The sequence below is a fragment of the Cricetulus griseus genome, chromosome 2 (assembly GCF_003668045.3).
Source record: "Cricetulus griseus strain 17A/GY chromosome 2, alternate assembly CriGri-PICRH-1.0, whole genome shotgun sequence".
Lineage (NCBI taxonomy): Eukaryota > Metazoa > Chordata > Mammalia > Rodentia > Cricetidae > Cricetulus > Cricetulus griseus.
The window spans coordinates 175,991,688-176,012,587 of NC_048595.1; the positions used below are offsets into that span (position 1 = coordinate 175,991,688).

The 20,900-nt window shown below is 40.0% G+C and overlaps 1 protein-coding gene across 1 annotated transcript in view; it reads left to right on the forward strand.

Annotated features, from left to right (window-relative positions):
* Piezo2 (piezo type mechanosensitive ion channel component 2) overlaps positions 1–20,900 on the forward strand; it is a 366,290-nt gene that overhangs the window by 242,928 nt on the left and 102,462 nt on the right. Inside the window, exons 9-14 of the mRNA XM_035438719.1 lie at positions 5,603–5,765; positions 6,546–6,665; positions 8,347–8,385; positions 9,605–9,743; positions 13,674–13,822; positions 20,209–20,439. Coding sequence (XP_035294610.1) covers positions 5,603–5,765; positions 6,546–6,665; positions 8,347–8,385; positions 9,605–9,743; positions 13,674–13,822; positions 20,209–20,439 — 841 coding nt within the window. The remainder of the gene's footprint in view (positions 1–5,602; positions 5,766–6,545; positions 6,666–8,346; positions 8,386–9,604; positions 9,744–13,673; positions 13,823–20,208; positions 20,440–20,900) is intronic.

Consider the following 20,900-nt stretch of genomic DNA (forward strand, 5'->3'; position numbering starts at 1 on the left):
ACACACACACACACACACGTATGCAAACTCTGAAAGCCTTTGCATTGCTGATGGGAATTATAATGTGCAGCCATTTTGGAAGACTGTACTATGGATCCTCAAAAGGGTACACACAAACTCATCACATGATCTTGCTGCCCTACCTCAAGTTTGAAACTTTAACAGAACTAGAATGATGGCTTCCAGGGACTGGGGAAGAGACAAAGGGGAATTATTGATTGGCTAGAGTTCCAGATTTACATGATGAAAACATTCTGTGTATTAATTGCCCAAGAATATTAATAAATTTGTGCTTCTGGACAGTGTCTATAAACACAGTTAACATGGGAGTGTATATTAGTGTTTTTCACAGTTGTAGTTACTTTCAAAATGTGGGGGTGGGTATGGCACCAGTGTTTCTTGCATGTGGTCTGGCTCCAGTGGAGATGGAGCAGATGTCTGAGTGAACCTGAAAACAGGTGGTGGCTTACACATAAATCTGCCACCATGTGCAAGTAGAGACAAACATACTGTCAGCTCATCATCAACGTGTTATCAGATGCTAGAGTGCATCGGAGGCAGAAAGAGCCACATAACTTCTCTGTAGAACAAAGAAACATCTGGAAGGAGGCCCTGTAGAGCACAAGGACCAGCTGCAAGGATGTGGGCCTAGGGAAGAAGGCAGATCCAAAGAATGTGCTTGCTCCTCTTAACACATACATTTATTTACTTTTGGTTCATTCAGATGGTGGAATGCAAGTTTCTTGTTTGCATCCCAAAGACCAGTAAATATCTACTCTATGTGACTCAAAATGCATGCTAAACGACAGATAGTTCTTTGATAGTTGTGTTATACTTTTATTCTGAATGTTTTTATTTTCCAAACCAAGATGATGAAAGTCATGGATGTAGGGCCATGCATAGTGATGGTATTTATCTCATGTGAGAATCTTTAACATCCTTCCTTCCTTTTTCAAAGGAAGAGAAGTTACCATCCCTTAGTCTCTACTCCTCCAAAACTGTGACCACTTCCTTTTTATAAGTTATCCTTAGTGTCTTAATTCAGGTAAATATATTTGCACACAAAACCTTCTTTACTTGAGGCATGTGCTGAAGACAAGATGACAAGAAATTCAAATTTGATTCAGTAGAAAAACAGAGCCCCCAAACTAAAAGTAGAAATTGCCATTATGCCGACAAATGAAATTGTTCTGGGGCATAGTGGAACTCTACTGCAGAGAGATGGGCAGTCCTGAGAATACTGTTAGGGTAAGAGCAGGCCCGGCAACACCCAGTGGCACTTTAGGAGTGAGGATGGAGTCTTTGGTCTCATGATGTTGTCTCTTGTCTTCCCATCCCCACCTCAAGACCGGTTAATATTGCACCAGTTCCTTGAGATCTCTCTTCTCTAACCTACCCATCTTCTCCGTTATGGACTAACTGCCCCAGCATCATGCGTTCCTCCTACTGCCTACGCCTGACATTCAGACACAGGAAGGACTTCACACCGCCTTCCACTGGAGTGCCTAAATGAGTCTCTGAATGCAGGTTATATGCAGCCACTTTTCTTTTGGTTGTCAGTATCTAGATGAAACCCTGGGAAATGAAAGGCTAAGCAGATTATCTGATGTCTAGATTCTGCATAGACTTCTAGAATTCAAACACTAGAAAGGATATAAAATTTCAACTACAAATGTCCTATCATTATTTTTAACTTTCCTGGTCAAGTTTATTTATTTTCCCTATAATAAATAGGGGCATGGGGGTTACCTATTTAACTAGTTTGTCTATGTTTTAATATTTTTAAATACCTCAAAACAAGTTTGTGGCTTGGCTGACAGAACTACAGACTCAAAATTCACTGAGACCTCTTGAATCTAAAGAGAAGTTGCCATGGCTAGGTGAGACTGTCCCTTCACCACACCAGTCCTCCAGTTCCTAAAGCAATTTGGACACTATTCTGTCCTCAAGATCAAAGGACAGATCAAAAGGAAATAATCATTTAAGTGCTGTAACCTAACATCATAACTCAGATTGGCATGTGCCATAACTTCTGCCCTCCTATAGGCACATGTCAATCTGAGGACAAATGTCCCATTGTATATTCAAACATTTACTACAGTCTATAATCCGTGTGTGTGTGTGTGTGTGTGTGTGTGTGTGTGTGTGTGTGTGTGTGTAAGAAAGAGAGTGTGTGTGAGTATGTCTTACACTATTTACCCTGTTAAAAAAACAAAATTCTACTAATGGATAATTGCTGGATAGTCTGTAGCTATATTTTGTGGTTTGAATTTGACACGGCCCTTACATGCTCATATGTAAATACTCGGCCTCCATCTGGTGGCAGTATTTAAGAAGTTATAGAACCTTTGGACATATGACCAGATGGTGAGTATAGACCATTGGAGATGAGGGTTCTAGCCCAGGTCCACTTCTGGCTAGAGCTTGATGTTTCCTGATCTACCATGAAGTGAGAGTTGTGGCCACTCATGTCCTCACTATGCCTTCCTCACCATGCCTCCCAGCACACTCTGAAACATAACCCACGGTAAACCCATCCATCGCTGGATGAGAACAGTTAAAGAAAACATTCTGTAGCTTTTGCCCATTTGTTGAGGCCCATATACTACAGATCAAACTATGAATCTGATTCTTCTGTGTTGGTGTAGAAATGTGTAAATTCAGTCAGGAGTAAGTCGTGGTATTGATTGGAAGGGATGAAATACTGGTGATGCTATGGAATAGTTTGCTTTTTGTAAGCACCTGTGGGGAGTTACTATCAAGTTTCTGTGGCACCAGCCAGGCCTAAGCTAAGGATGAAGAGGCCTCTTCCAGTTGAAGGATGGAGCCTGGGAAGTTGAAATCTCCTACTCAGGTTAACCCCAAAATATCCAGCATATTAAATAAGCTTTTCATTCCATGTACTCTACATAGAAATCTGCATTGTCATCTATGGCTGCAAAAGCATTTTCAGGAAATTTTAGGCTTCTAAATTGAGTTTAATACTTCATCCTCATTTGATTTTTTTATACATTTTATTTTGCTTTTAATTGACATGTATTAATTGTACATGTTAATATACTCATGACCTTCTTCTTATATGTTTTATTTTTCTCTTAATTAGTACGTATTATGTACATATTGATATAATCCAATATGATCTTTCAGTACTGGATTCAATTTCTTTTTTATTTCAAACCTAATTTCAATAAAAAACTTCTTACCGGGCTTAAGGAAAAGAGACCTATAATAAAGCAAGTTTATTATAGGAAGTACGAATTCAGTTTGTGTCTGTGAAACTGAAGAGGGTTGTATTTTCCTTTTGTGTCTTTGAAATCTAAGTTTAGCAATGCACTTAAACTGTCCTTCATTGTTATAGGCAACACAGCACTGGGTATGTGTGGGGGGTGTTAAAGAGAAGAACATGGGTATTTGATGATCTCACACCAGAATGGGGCATGCTGATTCAAATGTTGCACATGGGAGGCAGAGGCAGGCAGATTTCTGTCATCAAGGCTTCTATGTAGGGAGTCCGAGGCCATCGAAGGCTACAAAGTGAAGTCTAGTTGAAAAAAGAAGAAAGAGGAGGAGGAAGAGGAGGAGGAGGAGGAAGAGGAGAAGGAGGAGGGGAGGAGGAGGAGGAGGAGAAAGTGGAAGAGGAAGAGAAAGGAAGTTAGTAATTTCTTTTAAAAATGGTAAAAATGGGCCTGGAGAGATGCCTCAGTGGTTAAGAGCACTAGCTGCTCTTGCAGAGGACCCCATTTTGATACCCAGCACCCAAATGATACCCCATGACTGTTTGTAATTTTAATTCCAGGAGATATGATTCCCTCTTTTGACCTCTCTGGGTACCAGACACATCATCTATGCAGGCAAAACACTCATACACATAAAATAAACAAATGTTTAAAAAGATTCAGCACAAACAATAGAAAGAGGTGGAACTCATCCACATAGAACACTTAATCCTTTATTAGCATCATCTCTTGGGAAACTGCAAAATGACCTTCTGAAAATGTCACATTCTCAACATTCCTTAACATATCATGTTTTGCACAGTTTCCCATTATGTAATCAGGAACAGTCAGACTACGTAGTAGAAATTAGCATTAAAATAAATGATTTCAAATTTTAACAAGCACCATAAAAGTAAGTTATTCTTTCAAAGTACATCATTAATTACCAAGCTTTGGAAAACTCTAATTGCCCATAAAAGATATTTGACAGAAATAAATTTCACAGAAATTCTACTATATAATATTTGGCTTTCATGTCTGAGCTGTAGAACTCTGACCAAGTTCAATATTTGCTCCCATAACATTGGCACTGAGTAATTATTCATGCCAAGTCTGACCTGAAACGAAATATTTGCTTATTTGGCCTCACTAGCATGTTATCACATATTTGGCTTTTCAATAATGCCATGATTTTGATAGGGCTGACTGGCAACTAAAGTGCAAATTTCTAATAGTTGTGTCAGGAGTTAGCAAATCTGCATTTTGAATAAACATAGAGATACTGTGGCTAATACAGTGTCAAATTTGCATATATGCTCCCATGTGACAAGAGTACTCTCTAAGCAACAGAAGCGTGTCTTGGGAAATTGTATTTTCAGTCCTGAAAATGCGTTTTCTTTCTTTCTTTCTTTTTTCTTTCTTTCTTTCTTCTTTCTTTCTTTCTTTCTTTCTTTCTTTCTTTCTTCCCTCCCTTCCCTCTCTCTCTCTCTCTCTCTCTCTCTCTCTCTCTCTCTCTCTCTCTCTCTCTCTCTTCCTCCCTCCCTCCCTTACTTCCTCTGTTCCTCCTTTCCTCACTTCCTTCCTTCTTCTTCCCATCCCCTTTAACATTCCATTTTAAGTGTATGGATGTTTTGTTGTTGTTTCTGTTTTTTGTTTAGTTTTTTTCTGCATGTATAACTTCGCACCCAGTGAAACAGTACCCATGAAGGCTAGAAGAGGGCACCATATTCTCCTGGAACTGGAGTTACAGATGGTTGTGAGCTGCCATGTGTGTGCTGGGAATTGAATCCAGGTCCTCTGGAAGAGTAACCAGTGCTCTTAACTGCTGAGCTATCCCTCCAGCTTCCTTTTTATTAGCAGTAATATTACCACCCTTTAGTCTCTCCTCCTTCCATAGCTATGATCACCTAATCCTTAGTGCACTTGCTTCAGTTACATATGCTTGCACATAAGGCCTGTTTTATACTAAGCATGTACTAAAAGATGACAAGATACATTCCCTGTTCAGAGGAACTCAAAATTTGACTAGCACCATAGTAACTAACAAAAATTCAAATCATGATTCAAATAAAATTGTTGTGGAGCATAAGGAAACACCACTTTGGAGATACGGGAAGTTTTGAGAATTCCAAAGAGATGGAATGAGGAAGAAAGATGGAGTCTTTGATCTCACTCTATCATTTCTGAGTTTCTTCCAAGCCTAGCTTCTCAGCCTGCCAAAATGCTAATGGTTATGATTTTGTGTCTCCTTCCTACTTATCAAAGTGTGCATGAATATTATATGTCTCAGTATATGTTATGCCATTGTGCAGCTTTATATCTGTTCTCAAGTGTGTTAACCTGCCATGGCTGACCGCGGATATCCATACTTCTTTGTTTTTGAACAGGTTGTTTGGAATCAAATCTATAATCCAAACGGACTGCTCCAGCACCTGGAAGATCATAGTAAACCCACAGCTGTCCTGGTACCACCATGCCAACCCCATCCTCCTGCTGGTGATGTACTACACATTGGCCACACTGATCCGAATCTGGCTGCAAGAGCCCCTTGTAAGGGTCAGCAAAGTACCTGGAATCTCTGGGACATCCATCTACTCAACTATTTCAGCAACACTGTAGTGTTTTCTACTTACTTGTATAATGCTACAAGTACTGAGTGACTGTAGGTACTACCAGCACCATTGCCAGCCCCCCCCCACTAACCCCAGTGTGTGCTGCAATAATTGCCAATTGCAGACAATAATGAAAGATTAATTTTTAGTCTGCATTCACTAAGCCAAGAGGCAATATGCTGGCTGTTTTTGTGTCTCCTTCTTCCCACCCATTAAATAACTAAAGAATGAATTTTGTGCTTGTCTCATAGGAGTGGGAAATACCACATGAGAAATAAGTGTTCTGACATCACACACTTACTGGATGGTACAGATCGAATTCAAGCCTATGTTGGACATCACAGTTAGTCTTAGAGACCATGCAACCCTCTATTCCAATGTTCTCTGACACACCTGGCCTCTGAGGATAGAAGCCATCTTAGAAGCTCAACTTCCACTGGTACCTATGGAGTCCAGAGTCCACTGTGAGACTTGAGGATTAGGACATTCCCCTCAAGCAGCATGAAACACTAGCTTTTTTTTCCTATAAGAATACTAACATTCCATAGTGACCGTCATATGAAGTACATGACAGTATTTTGTTATTTTAGGACAGTATTTGTTATTTTGATCAAATCCTATCTATGTCATATACTAACTTTGAACACATGGGGCAAAGGGCGGCAGTTTGTGGATGTGCTTTGGGAAGCAGAACTCTTCCCATGATTCTGTGTTTCAGGTGCAGGATGAGATGGCAAAGGAAGACGAAGGCACCCTGGACTGCAGCTCCAATCAGAACACAGCTGAGAGGAGGCGGAGCCTGTGGTATGCAACCCAGTACCCAACTGATGAGAGAAAAGTAAGGCACAGAGCAAGAACTCTGGGCTCCACATTTAGTTTTCTGTATCTGTAGTCTGTTGTTAAACATGGGGTTCAATACCAGTGGTCAGCTCACGTTGCTTCTGACTTATGTAAACGTGTATTAGGAGGTTATGTAAATAACGTGTCATATGCTGAGAAGGAGTGAGAAATAGAGGAGCTAATGTGAGGAAGGACAGTACCATGGGGCAGCTGGGTTGCACCACAGGGCAGGTGGGTGCACAGGTGTGATGCACCATGGAACTGGCATCGTGCCTGAGATACCTGGGGGTGGGTTTCCTTGTCTCCCAGGTGTTATCTTGCCTATTTCACCAAGTAATAGTGACAGGATAGCTAGACCATGTGCAAATTAAGTCCCATGGGGTTCTGAGGGTCCCAAGACCCTGTTGAGGGAGAAAGGGTTACAATTATTCCTGTTCATATATTTATCTTTGCACAATGGCTAAGAAGCCGTCATGCCTGATGCAAAAATCAAAGCCACGACCCCCAATACAGCAGTGATTGTAGACCACCAATACCAAGACCAATGCTGGACATCCACAGAAAACAAAATAAAAGCCAGCTCTTCCTTGACGAACCAGGATGAACAAGAGCCACACACAACATGATGATAGTCCACATACTGGACACTGGTCCTATAACATTACAGTGACCTCAGAAATTCGTACAGCCTGTGACATAGATTCACAGCATAAAACATGGTTCATATGTTATGATCACACTGTTGAAATAGCTCTAGTGTTGCCTAAGTGTGCAGTGTTTATAGATTCCACAAAAGGTGCACTCGCATGCTAGGCCATTGCATGCATTTGTTGCTCCTTGCTGGCTCCCTCAGAGCAATCTCTAGTCCTCCAAGCTTCATTCATAACAAGAGCCCTTTAAAGATAGATTTCTCTTACCTTTTATACCGTGTTTTTACAGCACCTTTTCTAATTTTAGATTTATTAATGGTCTTTGTGTTTTCAGTGGGGCTAGTCTTCAGTGTGGTAGCATGCTGTCAAGTTTGTAGTTTAGGAATGGCAGTCTATGCCCTATGGCCTGGGAGATGACCAGGCTGTACCTCTGAGGTTAGTAACTATATCACACAAAAGTGAAGTTGCCTAATGATGCAATACTCAGAATGAGCCTAGTCATTAAGCAGCATATGACTGTGTTAGTTTTCTTAAATATTAACCTTGAATTACATATATATATATATATATATATATATATATATATATATGTGTGTGTGTGTGTGTGTGTGTGTGTGTGTGTGTGTGTGTGTGTGTGTGTGTGTGTATTTTAACATTCTGCTTGAGAGAACAGGACATCTGAATAGCATCCTATATACATATTTTGGACAAAGTTCTGATGAGAAGCACAGAGTATTCTAAGGTCACTGTGGGGCAGAACTCACTGTGTCCATACAAGTATTTATAAACTCATGGCTTATCATTGCTTACTTGTTTGTGTAATTGAACATAAGAGTTGGGAAATGGTTAAAATGATAAACCATGATATCCAGTTCGATGGTCTGTTGTGATTTGCATGGCACTTCTAACATACTAGCATCCCACTAGTTAGAGGCTGGGTTTACTTATAGAAACTTGTACAAGTGAAGATGTATTTTAGACTGCTTTTAGCTTACCAATTAACATGCTGTCCTGCCTTGCTTTTTGCAGCTTTTATCCATGACCCAAGATGACTACAAACCATCTGATGTTAGTATATCCTTAGAATTGTCATTTATGCTTATGTAAGTGACTTAAACGTGACAAGTGGAGTTAGATTCTTTAAGTATATTTGAACTATCTATAAATTACCATAAACTTTTCAGAGTTTTTTCCAGAAATTGTATTGACTTTATTACTCCAAAAAATATGACTCATATTATATGATAGACTGAATATAATATACAAAAGACATTTATCCTTTCAAAAAGCCCTATTTGGAGCATTGTTATTTTTGTGTGTATGTATATGTGGGTACATGTGTGTACCTATTCTTGTATGTGGGATGCACACATATGTGTAAGTGCATATGTGTATAGGTAAATGTTCCTATGTGTGTGTGAGTATGGAAGCCAGAGGGCAATCTTGGGTACCGTTCCTCTGGAGCTGTCCCCCAACTTTTTTTTTTAAAGTTGTGTCTCTCACTAGCTTGGAACTTTCTTAGTCTATGCCAGCTGGTCAGTGAAACTGTTTCTGTCTCCCTAGTTCTGAGACTACAAGGGAATGTCACTATGTCTGGCTTTCTTTGCATAGATTGTTAGAATCAAATTCAGGTCCCTGTTTTTGAAAAGCAGGCACCCTACTGACCAAGTTATCATCCCTAGCCCTACTGACCAGTCTGTCTTTACAACATTCCCATCTGTAGTTGTGCTGACTATCTCAGAAATGGGAAGTATTTCCTGTATGAATATCTATGTTTGTCTCAAATACATAGTGCCAGATAAATGGGAAGAAAAGAATACCCAAGTATTTGCACTTAATGTACTACTACAACCCTGCAGTTGGGATGTCTGAGACTTGGAGAACATTTGCTTAGCCCTGTGCAAAGCAAGTGGGGTCTGGAACAAGACCAGGGTGGATACCCAGGGAAGATATGGAGGACCACATAGCCGGATGGCTGGAAGATGTGCAGTAGAGAGAGTAGACCTTGATCAGGGAGGGATCCACAAGCCTTTCACAGGAGTTTGCATTTATGTGAGGTCAGAGTCTGCCACATGGTTTGGAGAAGGAGTGTAGAAAGATGGGATATGCGTTTCACTGTCATTGGTCTGTGGAGATCAAATTTGGAGAGAGCACACAGGATTCATCTTGATAAAAATATTTGGAGATGTATTAAATGGTTCAGCCTCTATGGGAAGGAAGAGGAGAGGAGTGAGTATAGAGAGCCCAGACCACAATCACTGCTGTCCTCTTCCTGGTCCCCGCGTAGGGCCTGCTGGTGACTGTGAACGGCAACCCTGTGGACTACCACACCATCCATCCAAGTCTGCCCCTAGAGAATGGCCCCGCCAAGACTGACCTGTACACTACTCCCCAGTACCGATGGGAGCCCTCAGAGGAGTCCTCAGGTAATGCCCCAGCGAAGTGAGCAGATTCGCTCAGCCTTATGCTCCACTCTCATTCATAAAATGTGTGCCACTTCCTGTTGTTTTGTGTATAATTTGGTTCTTTACTCGCAAACAGACTTTGTTTTTAAGACAGTATTGCCATCCATGATCACTAAATTTAAGCCCATTTCCTGAGAACCGTATTGACACAAGCATGTTTTTATTCACATTTGACTCTTGCACACAAAATAAGTGGCCTGGGGCGGGGGCGGGAGTTGCCTTGAAAAATTAAAATGGGAGCAAAAAGAATTTGAGCACGCTAACTTTTGTGAAATGGATTCTTGCTGTGTAGCCCTACTTGGCCTGCATATAGACCAGGCTGGCTTTCAACGTACAGTAATTCCCTTGCCTGTACCTCCTAAGTGCTGGGATTGCAAGCATGAGTAACTTGACCTGGCAACATGTTAACTTTTTACAGCATTAAACCTATGAGTAAGGTTTACACACACACACACACACACACACACACACACACACACACACACACACACACACACACACCTATCCATCTACATGCTAGCTTTCCTATTAGTTAATATGAATGCTGATAGTTTTTCTAGTTAATCTTTTTTTGTCATTTTAAATTTTAATAAAACAGATAATTTCATTACATAGAGTGTCAAGTCCATCCACTCATTTTTAGTTTTAGAAACATCTTCTATAAAAGCTTGGTATTTGATAGGGAATCAATCAACTGTAACATTTCTACAGGTACAGCGTTCCCACCTTTACCTCCATTCTTATTTTGAAAAATACAGAAAAGTACAAAAAATAAGACATGATGTCCACATAACACAACTGAAAGTGAGCCAGCATCTTTATATGTACTTGCAGTCTTTAAGAGAATGAATGCTTATATAAAAAGCTGAAGCCCTCCCCTCCCTCCCTCCCCTTCTTCACTCTTACTTAGGAGTTGGTCTGCATCCTTCTGATGCATCGCATTTACATAATTACGCATTTATACCACGATAAGCTGAGTGTCAGGAAGGAAACTTTAACGTGGCAGAAAGTCACTGGGCTATAAGCATCATTCTGCAACTTGAGTTTCCCCCACATTGCTCTCAGAATCCTTCCAGTTAACACACTCCTCATCTGTTGCATCTGTCAGATGTCTGCATAGTAGTCCCCCTAAAAACTTCCCATTCCATTCCTAACAAGTAGTTCAGGTCTAATGTTTGGCTACTATAAATGATACATGTCCTGGTACCTAACCTCCTGAGCATAATTACTCATGAGAATTACTAAGTATTTTCAAATGTTACAAGTAATGTTTTCCCACTCCCAAGGTCATAACCTTGTGTAATGTATACCATTTTTATACTTCTGCTTTCAATTTCCATATATTTTACTTCTACTGTTTATAGTTTGTGGCATGTAGCTTTGCTCCTCAGACAACAATCTGCTTCCAAACATAGTCTTGGTGTTCATCTGAAGCAATTCTTTTCATATTCTAAATCTTGGTAAATTCATAGTTATCATTCTATAATTTCTGTCCTCTTGAAATTATGTTACATATTACTGCATGATCATATAATTTATTTTGTTTCTTCTAATACAGCTTACTTATTAGACTGGTGAAGACTTCCAGATCTATGCTGATAGCAGCAACAGCCCTGTTCTCCACTCTGAATTATAGAGAACTTGTAAAGTTTCAGCATTGGTTTAGTTTTCTGTTTCATTCATGGAATGCAGGCTTTAATCATACAAACTTCTTCCCCTTCAGTATGGATTCTCTGGTGTTCATAACATTTTCTGTTCAATGTTTGGCTGATTTGTGGTGCGGAGCCTCTTACTGAACACTTCCCCATACTGAAGATACCCACAGAGTTTTTAATGGGAATGGATTTTCTGGTGTCTGATATGGTGTGACTTCTGGCTGAAAGCTTTCCCACACTCACTGCACTGGTAAGGCTTTTTACCGGTGTGTATTCTCAAATGCAGGGCCAGGGTTGAGAACTGAGAAAAGGCCTTCCCACATTCATTACAACCGTAGGGCTTCTCACCGGTGTGGCTCCTCACATGCACTGTAAGAGATGAACTCTGAGAGAAGGCTTTCCCACAGATATTGCATTCATAAGGCTTATCACCTGAATGAATTCTCACATGCACGATAAGTGATGCTCGCTGCGAGAAGGCTTTCCCACATTCATTGCCTTCATAGGGTTTCTCTCCAGTGTGAATGTTTTGATGCTTTATGAGGTACTTTTTCTGACCAAAAGCTGTTCCGCATTCATCATTACATTTAAAGGGTTTCTCACCAATAGACCAGTCATGCTAAAGTGAGTCAGAATCTAGTTAATCTTTTAAGAATTTTTTTAAGGGGATGTTCTTTTAAGTCCATTAATATTTAGGGAAAGCTGTGCGATTTCTCCTAACCCTGGTGAGGAAAGCCATAGCATAAAACAGAGTCTCAGAACATTGGCACAGTGCCCATTTTAAAGGTGGGGGGGGGCAGAGGAAGGAGGACAAGTGCTGCCTGTAGCAGCAAGAGGAAAGAGAACAAGGAAAACAACTCTCCCTATTAACCACTAGAGCAGTGGTAAGAGGTCATCCATAGACAGACCCTGGTGATCAGATCCGGCTGCTTATTGGCCACAGGTGCTCTCTCAAGCAACCCAGAGCAAGTGTCATGGAACTACATGCTGAAACCTGGGCAGCAGAATGTCTCTAGACTGCAGAGAATAAATTTTAAATCAGAACTGTACAGTATTCAGTGAGGGAGAAACCTGGTCAGAGCCAGTCTCCAGTGGATACACACTAAGGTTCAGAAGCGGGTGACTGACTTCCTGACTTAGGAAGGATCACACAGGGAGAGGCTAACACTGGCAACTAAGCCTGTGTAGGCTTAGTCAGAGAAGTGACTACCATCTACACTCCCCCCACCACACAGACTCACATACACACACCATACCAAGATCTTCGCATGACTCGTGAAGTTTACTCTTAACCCTAGTCTCATCCAATTGAAATGTTGGAGATATTAAAAACACTGGACTGCTGTTCAAAAAGCCAGGCTGCAGCCTGAGTAAACACTGTTCTGTGATTGGTTTTGTTCTTCCTCACATGGTAGAACTTAATAATAATATCTTATGTAATATATGTCACAGTTAATTTAACCAAGAAAACCCAAAGGAACATCTTACTGTCATAGATCAATATTTGGTACTATGCAGGGTCAGGTATCAGGGTGTGACAAGGCTGGATCTTCTAGTGTGAAGTCTATCATCAGGTTCTGGTCATTTCTGTTGCTGAGGTCTTATCTGGCACAGAATCTTCTTATAATCCCACTTTGGAGCTTCTACTGACCTGAGACTTTCCAACTGTTGGCCAGCTGGATGCATCAGCTTCTGGCTACCTTAGCCTGTCCATTGGGAAGTTACAGCATGGTAGATGGTTTCTCTCTAAAAGCAACACAGTGGTTGGTTGAGAGGAGATGCCTGAAGTGAAAGCCACATTCCTGTCAAACTGGTTTGACTGGGAATGTAGCTCAGTGGCAGACATTTTCCTGGCTTACATTGAGCCCTAACACCAAAACCAAACAAACAAAAAACCAAACAAACAAAAAAACCCCTGCTGAATCTGAAGTGACAGCCCATCTATTCAAGAGCGTTTTATTTGAGGGACAAGATAGACAGTCATTAACATCAGAGGATGGACCATTTTAGAGACCATCTTCTTCAGTGGAACCTTCCTTCTCAGCATCCCTGGGCTGCTATCTCCACCAAGCAGAACTCACTGCATCTATTTCACTTCTACAAGCCATGTTAGCTGGAAACACTTCCTAGACCAGAAGACTGCCCAAACCACACATGTGATGTAGTGTGGAGGCTGACATGGTGATAGATGTCAATGGCATGCATACTTAGTCACATGAAGTCTTTGTCTATCTAGAAAAGAAAGAGGAAGATGAGGACAAGAAAGAAGGCTCAGAAGGGGAAGGGAGCCAGGAGGAAAAGAGGAGTGTGAGAATTCATGCCATGGTCACCGTGTTCCAATTCATCATGAAGCAAAGTTACATCTGTGCCCTCATCGCTATGATGGTAAGTACTTGTAGTGGCCTCTGGAGCACAGTAGGTGCAATCCCCAAGCCTCTTGCCAGGGTAGGGACTTCAGTCTTCCCTAGGCAATAGCAAGCATTGGTTGAATATGTTAATTTTTCATGAGATTTTTTAATGTTATAGATTCCAAAATTCTATCATCTTCACTTACCTTCTTTTCAAATGTTAAGATGTTTGTCTCAGATTGACTTTTCAGGTTTAACTGGCTCCTATTTTGCTAACATAAGAGGACACACAGGGTATCTTTTTCTGGAAAATATTAAGGATATTTAAAGCTGATGTGGGCTATTTTTATTTCTCTCATAGAAGGGAGTGGTCACACATTATCTTAGATGTGGATGAGAGTTTGTTTGTATTCACTACTTACTGGGGCAAGCACCCAGCTGTCATGGCTCCTAAGGGCTTCTTTGCAAATTTTCCACTCAAGTATGTTTCTGCTCACCTCCATCTCCAAATCACAGCTTCAAAATGGTTCTGTGGCTTATACGTGGAAAATAAAGGATGCTCTAGCATCCTTCTTCCCTAAAAACGGTCTTGGAGGAGAGGATTTATTTTGAGAAACATAATATCCTTATCTAAGGTATAATTCCTCCAAATCCTGTGGCCACTGGAGATGACAGGAGGTGACAGGTCTGGGTGGAACACAGGCAGAAGGGTTCAAAGTTCTAGCCTGCTGGGGATACAGAGTTGCAGACCCTAAGCAGAGGTGGGAACAATGCTGATGGAGTAAGTTCATTAGTAGAAGGCTGGCACCAGCTCCTGGATGCTTTAGTCAGATATTCAGTCCAGGTGCTTCCTGCATGAGCTTGTGTGTAAGGCAGTTTCAGATTCTAGCAAGGACACTGCCATACCTGGCTGGAAGGAATTTTTTAAAAGTGCTCATTGGGAACTTCCCAAGCCCATTCTTTAAATGGAATTACTTCTGCCCCCTCGGACTGCTCTCCTCCATCTGCTGTACTTCCATCTTTTAACCTTAGCAAGTTGGGAATTGTTAAATATCAAACATGTTATGAATGCAATTGACAATTCTGATTCTGAACCCATAAAAGCAGTTTTGAGGGTTTTTTCTCCACTCTCTAAGATAGGCAATTATGTTCTTTTTCTTAAAGAAATATAGCTTAAAATGCAACCACTTTTAGTATAGTTTTTCTCTTAATAGAAAAATGACCCATTGTCAAACCAATGTTCAGGAAAGAGCAGGCCTCCCATGGATATCAACAAAACATGGCATATCAAGTTTCAGTAAGACTAAGCACCACCCTATGTATTAAGGCTGGGCAAGGTGACCTAGTAGGAGGAAAGAGTCCCAAAAGAAGGTAACAGAGTCAGAGATGACAGCCCCTGCTCCCACCATTAGGAGTCCCACAAGAAGAAGAAGCTACACAACCATAACCTGTATGCAGAGGTCCTAGGTCAGTCCCATGCAGTCTCCTTGGATGTAGGTTCAGTCTGTGTGAGCTCCTATGAGCCCAGATTAGTTGATTCTATGGGTTTTCTAGCAGTGTCCTTGACTTCCCTGGCTCCTGTAGTCTTTTGTCTCTCTCTTCTGCAGGATTCCTTGATTTCCACCTAATGTTTGGTTGAGTCTGCATCTGTTCCCATTAGTTGCTGGGTGAATCAACCTCTCTGATGACAATTGGGCTAGGCACCAATCCATGAGTATAGAAGAATACCATTAGGCAATATTACATTGACTTTTTTTTTCATCTTGTCATGTTTGGTTCTATCCCAGGTTTCTGGGTCATCCAGCATGTGGGTCTTGGTGCTCCAAGCAGTGTCAGGCTAGACTCACTCCCCTGCCCTTGGTTTTAGGCTAGACCAGTCATTGGTTGGCCAAACCCTCAATTTCTAGGCCAGCCGTATCCTAGATCATTCCATAGGCAGGACAGACTGCCAAAGGTTATGTGGCCACATTGGTGTCTCACTCCCTCCTCTTGAAGTCTTGCCTGGTCACAGAAGATGGACAGTTCAGGCTATGTATCCACTATTGCTAGGATATTGTAGGGACAATCCTTGTAGATTCCTGGAAGATTCCCCTGTGCCAGGTTTTTATCTGACCCTGAAATGCCCCCTGCTTCCAGTAGTCTCTTTAAGTTCTCTCCCCCTCACCCCAACCTGATCACAGAATCTCTTCTATTTCCACTTCCTAGAGAGATCTGAGTATCCCCCCTTGAACCTTCCTTGTTACCTAATCTCTCTGGGTCTGTGGATTCTAACATAGTTATCCTTTATTTTTTAGCTAATATCCACTTAAAAGTGAGTTTGTGTTCAGGGGTCTGGGAAGCATGATTTTTCCTAGTTCCAATTTAGTTGCCTTCAAATTTCATGATGTCATTGTTTTTAACAGCTGAGTAATACTCCATTGTGTAAAATGTACATTTTCTTTATACATTCCTCAGTTGAAGGATATCTAAGTTATTTCCATTTTCTGGCTATTACAAATAAAGCTACTATGAACATAGTTGAGCAAGTGTCCTTTAGTGTTATTGAGCATCCTTTGGATATATGCTCAAAAGTGGAATCACTGGGTCTTGAGATTGATCCCCACTTTTCTGAGAAACCTCCACGCTGATTATCAAAGTGGCTGTACAAGTTTGTACCCCTGTCAGCAATGGAGGAGTGTTCCCTTTGTTCCAAATCTTCTCCAACATGAGCTGTCACTTACGTTTTTGATCTGATAGGTGTAAGATGGAATCTCACAGTCATTTTGATTTTCATTTCCCTGATGGTAAAGAATGTTGAACATTTCTTTAATTGTTTCCCTGCCATTTGATATTCCTTTGTTAAGAATTTTCTGTTTAGATCTGTACCCCATTTTTAAATTGGATTATTTGGTTTGATGATGTCTGGTTTCTTGAGTTCTTTATATATTTTGGAAATTAGCCCTTTGTCAGATATGAGATTGGTGAAGATTTTTCCCATACATAGGCTGCCATTTTGTCCTTGATGGTGTCCTTTGCCTTACTGAAACTTTTCAGTTTCATGAGGTCTCATTTATTAAGTGCTGACCTTTGTGTCTGTGTTATTGTTGTTCTGTTCAGGAATTTGTCTACTGGGCCAATATGTTCAAAGCTATTTCCCACTTTCTCTTCTATCAGGTTCAGTGTATGTGGATTTATGTTGAGGTCTTTGATCCTCTTGGACTTGAGTTTTGTGCAGGGTGATAGATACAGATCTATTTGCATGCTTCTACATGCAGACATCCAGTTATATCAGCACCATTTGTTGAAGATGCTTTCCTTTTTTTCCATTGCATAGTTTTTACTTCTTTGTCAAAAATCATGTGTCATAGGTGTGTGGATTTATGTCTGGGTCTTCAATTCTATTTCATTAAAACACCTGTCTGTTTTAATGCCAATACCATGCAGTTTTCATTACTATAGCACTGTAGTAGAGCTTGAAATCAGTGATGGTGATACCTCTGGAAGTTCTTTTATTAAGTAAAGGATTGTTTTAACTATCCTGGATTTTTTGTTTTTCCATATGAAGTTATGTATTGTTCTTTCAAGATCTGTAAAGAATTGTGTTGGAATTTTAATGGGGATTGCACTGATTCTGTAGATTGCTTTTGGTAAGATGGCCACTTTTAACATGCTAATCCAACGGATTCATTAGCATACAAGATCTTTCCATCTTCTGATATCTTCTCCAATTTCTTTCTTCAAAGAAAGAAGTTCTTGTCATACAGGTCATTCACTTGCTTGGTTAGAGTTACACCAAGATCTTTTTATGTTTTGAAGCTATTATAAAGGGGTTGTTTCTCTGATTTCTTTCTTAATCCATTTATCATTTATATATAGGAGAGTTACTGTTTTTTTTTTTTTTTTGAGTTAATCTTGTATCCAGCCACTTGACTAAAAGTGTTTATCAGTTGTAAGAGTTCCCTTGTAGAATTTTTGGGATCACTTATGTATACTATCATATCATCTGTGAATCATGATACTTTGACTTTTTCCTTTCTGATTTTTTTATCCCATTGATTTCCTTTAATTGTCTTATTGCTATAGCTATAAGATATTGAAAGAGTGGACAATCATGCCTTGATCCTGATTTTAGTGGAATTACTTTGAATTTCTCTCCATTAAATTTGATGTTGGCAAATGGCTTGCTGTATATTCCTTTATTATGTTTGGGTATGTCCCTGTATCTCTGATCTCTCCAAGGTCTTTATCATGAACGGGTGTTGGATTTTTGTTAAAAGCTTTTTAATTATCTAATGAGATTCTTTCAGTTTGTTTTTACAGTGGATTACATTGACAGATTTTCGTATGTTGAATTATCCCTGCATCTCTGGGATGAAGCCTACTTGATAATGATTCTTTTTGATGTGTTCTTGAATTTGATTTGCCAGGATTTTATTGAGTATTTTTACATCAATATTCATGAATGAAATTGGTCTGCAATTCTCTTTGTGTAGTTTGGTTACCAGGGTTACTGTGGCCTCATAGAAGGAGTTTAGCTATGTTCCTTCTGTTTCTATTTTGTGGAATAATTTAAATATTGGTATTATCTCTTCTTTGAAAGTCTGGTAGAATTCTGCATTAAAACTGTCTGGCCCTAGCTTTTCTTTGTTGTTTAATGACTGCTTCTATTTTCCTAGGTGTTGTGGGTCTATTTAAATTGCTTATCTGGTCTTGATTTAACTTTGGTAAGTGGCATCTTTCAAGGAATTTCTCTGTTTCTTTCAGATTTTCCAATGTTTTGGAGTACAGGTTTTTGAAGTATAACCTAATGATTCTCTGAATTTTGTTGGAGTCTGTTGTTAGGCCCACCATTTTCATTTCTTGTGTGTGTGTGTGTGTGTGTGTGTGTGTGTGTGTGTGTGTGTGTGTGTGTGTGTGTGTGTAAATTTGGGTATTCTTTCTCTGCCTTTTAGTTCATTTAGATAAGGGTTTATGTATTTTGTTGATTTTTCTCTAAGAGCCAACTCTTTGTTTTATTGACTCTTTGTATTGTTCTCATTGTTTCTACTTTATTGTTTTCACTCTCCGTTTGATCATGTCCTGCTGTCTACTCCTCTTGGGTGCATCTACTTCCTTTTGTTCTACAGCTTCCAGGTGTGCTATTAAGTTACTGGTATGAGAGTTCTCTAATTCTCTAGTGAAGGCACTTAGTGCTATGAACCTTCCTCGTAGCATTACCTTCATTGTGTCCCCTAAGTTTGGGTATGCTGTGCATTTATTTTCATTGAATCCTAGGAAGTCTTTAATTTTGTTTTTTTTTTCTTCCTTGACCCAGTTGTAACTCATTAAAGAGTTGTTCAGTTTCTATAAATTTGTAGGCTTTCTGTTATTGTTGAAATCTAGCTTAAATTCATGTGGTCTGATAAGATACAGGAGGTTATTTCATTTTTTTTATCTGCTGAAACTTGCTTTGTGGCCAAATATATGGTAAATTTTGGGGAATTCTTGGTTCAATGAGGTGCTGACAGTAATACTATTTTTAAAGAATAGTACTGTTATGACAATAATCCAGGCAATTGTAGCCATCACTTACTAACATAATTTAAATAAAAATAGCTTCTATCTTAATGTATTTTAAAAAATAAAAATAGCTTTCGCTTATAAAGCAAATTGTGTTTTATTTCAAATTTCTGAGGAGAGATATTTGTCTCCTTTGGGCTTCATGTCAGTTCATTCTTGTCTGGTTTCCAGAGTCAAAACAAACTGTTTATACCTCCCAGGCCTGAGGATGATTTTGGTGATTTCTGACATTTGGGGATAGAATTGACTTCAGTTAGCCTCAGCCATATCCAGAACACATTTCAAAGGGCCTTTTCACAAAAGAGTACAGGTTGAGAGAGAGAGTCCAGAATCAGGTAGTAGGTTTCATTGAATTGATAGCATCCATGAGCTTAATCAATCTCTGAGGACTTGGTTGCAACAAGGAAAAGACATCATTTGCCCAGTGGATCTGACCACTATTTTTTTCCTTTAGGAAAGAAGTTGAGGTCGGCCTTTGTCAACTTGCCCTTGTTGTTCAGTGTTTAGATGCCTAACATGCAGTTTCTTCAAGTAAAATTTATAAAATCATGTATGTCTACTTCTGGTCCTCAAAATTCCCATTTCTCATCCAGCTGTAGCCCACACTCATTCACGAGCATAACTAATCACCAACTCCAAATTATTGAGAAAAACTAAGTTATTTCCATATTGTAAAGATTTGGGCTAAAAGGCTGCCCTAAAGGAAGCACAAAAACAGTGTCTCCCCTCCTTTCCTCCCTTCCCTGCCCACAGGCTGGGATCTCTCCTTTATCCACATACTAGTTTCTCTTCACGTAAATGACACTACCTTTTCTGTGTAGAGAACTTTGAACTCCCCAGAGTGTGTTGTACTGAGAGCTGTCCTTTGTCCCCATGGTTCTGCAGGCCTGGAGCATCACCTACCACAGCTGGCTGACGTTCGTTTTGTTGATTTGGTCATGCACGCTCTGGATGATACGCAACAGGAGAAAATACGCCATGATCAGCTCTCCTTTCATGGTTGTCTATGCAAATCTGCTGCTGGTATTGCAGTACATATGGAGCTTTGAACTTACTGAAATTAAGAAAGTCCCAGGATTTCTAGAGAAGAAAAATCCAGGAGAGCTTGCTTCAAAGGTAAATAAGCAAGGAGACAGGAAAGAAAGACCAGCAATAATGATCTCAATCACCGAAAGCAAAATTTCATGAAAGTGACCTCTAAATGATTTAGGAAAAAAAATACCAGAGGCCTAGAAATAGATTATGTTGTTTACACATCTCTCTTTTTATTCAGAACTGGAGAGTAACCCCAATGATCTCACCATTTTGCTACCATTCGCTTTTTGTTTTGTGACTGAGCCCTACCATTGCCCAATTTGTGTTAAACTCACTCTGGAGCCCAAGTGAGGCTTGACCTTGCAAAGCTGCTTCAGCCTCCTAAGTAGCTGGGATCAAGTTTATCAAGCCTGACCTACACAACAATAAATACTATGAACTAGTAACATATCATCTGTAGCTAAGAGTCAGTATGACACAAAATGAGGAAGAAAATACTGTGGTCTCTGACCTCAAAAGCTACACCTCACAACATCTGGACT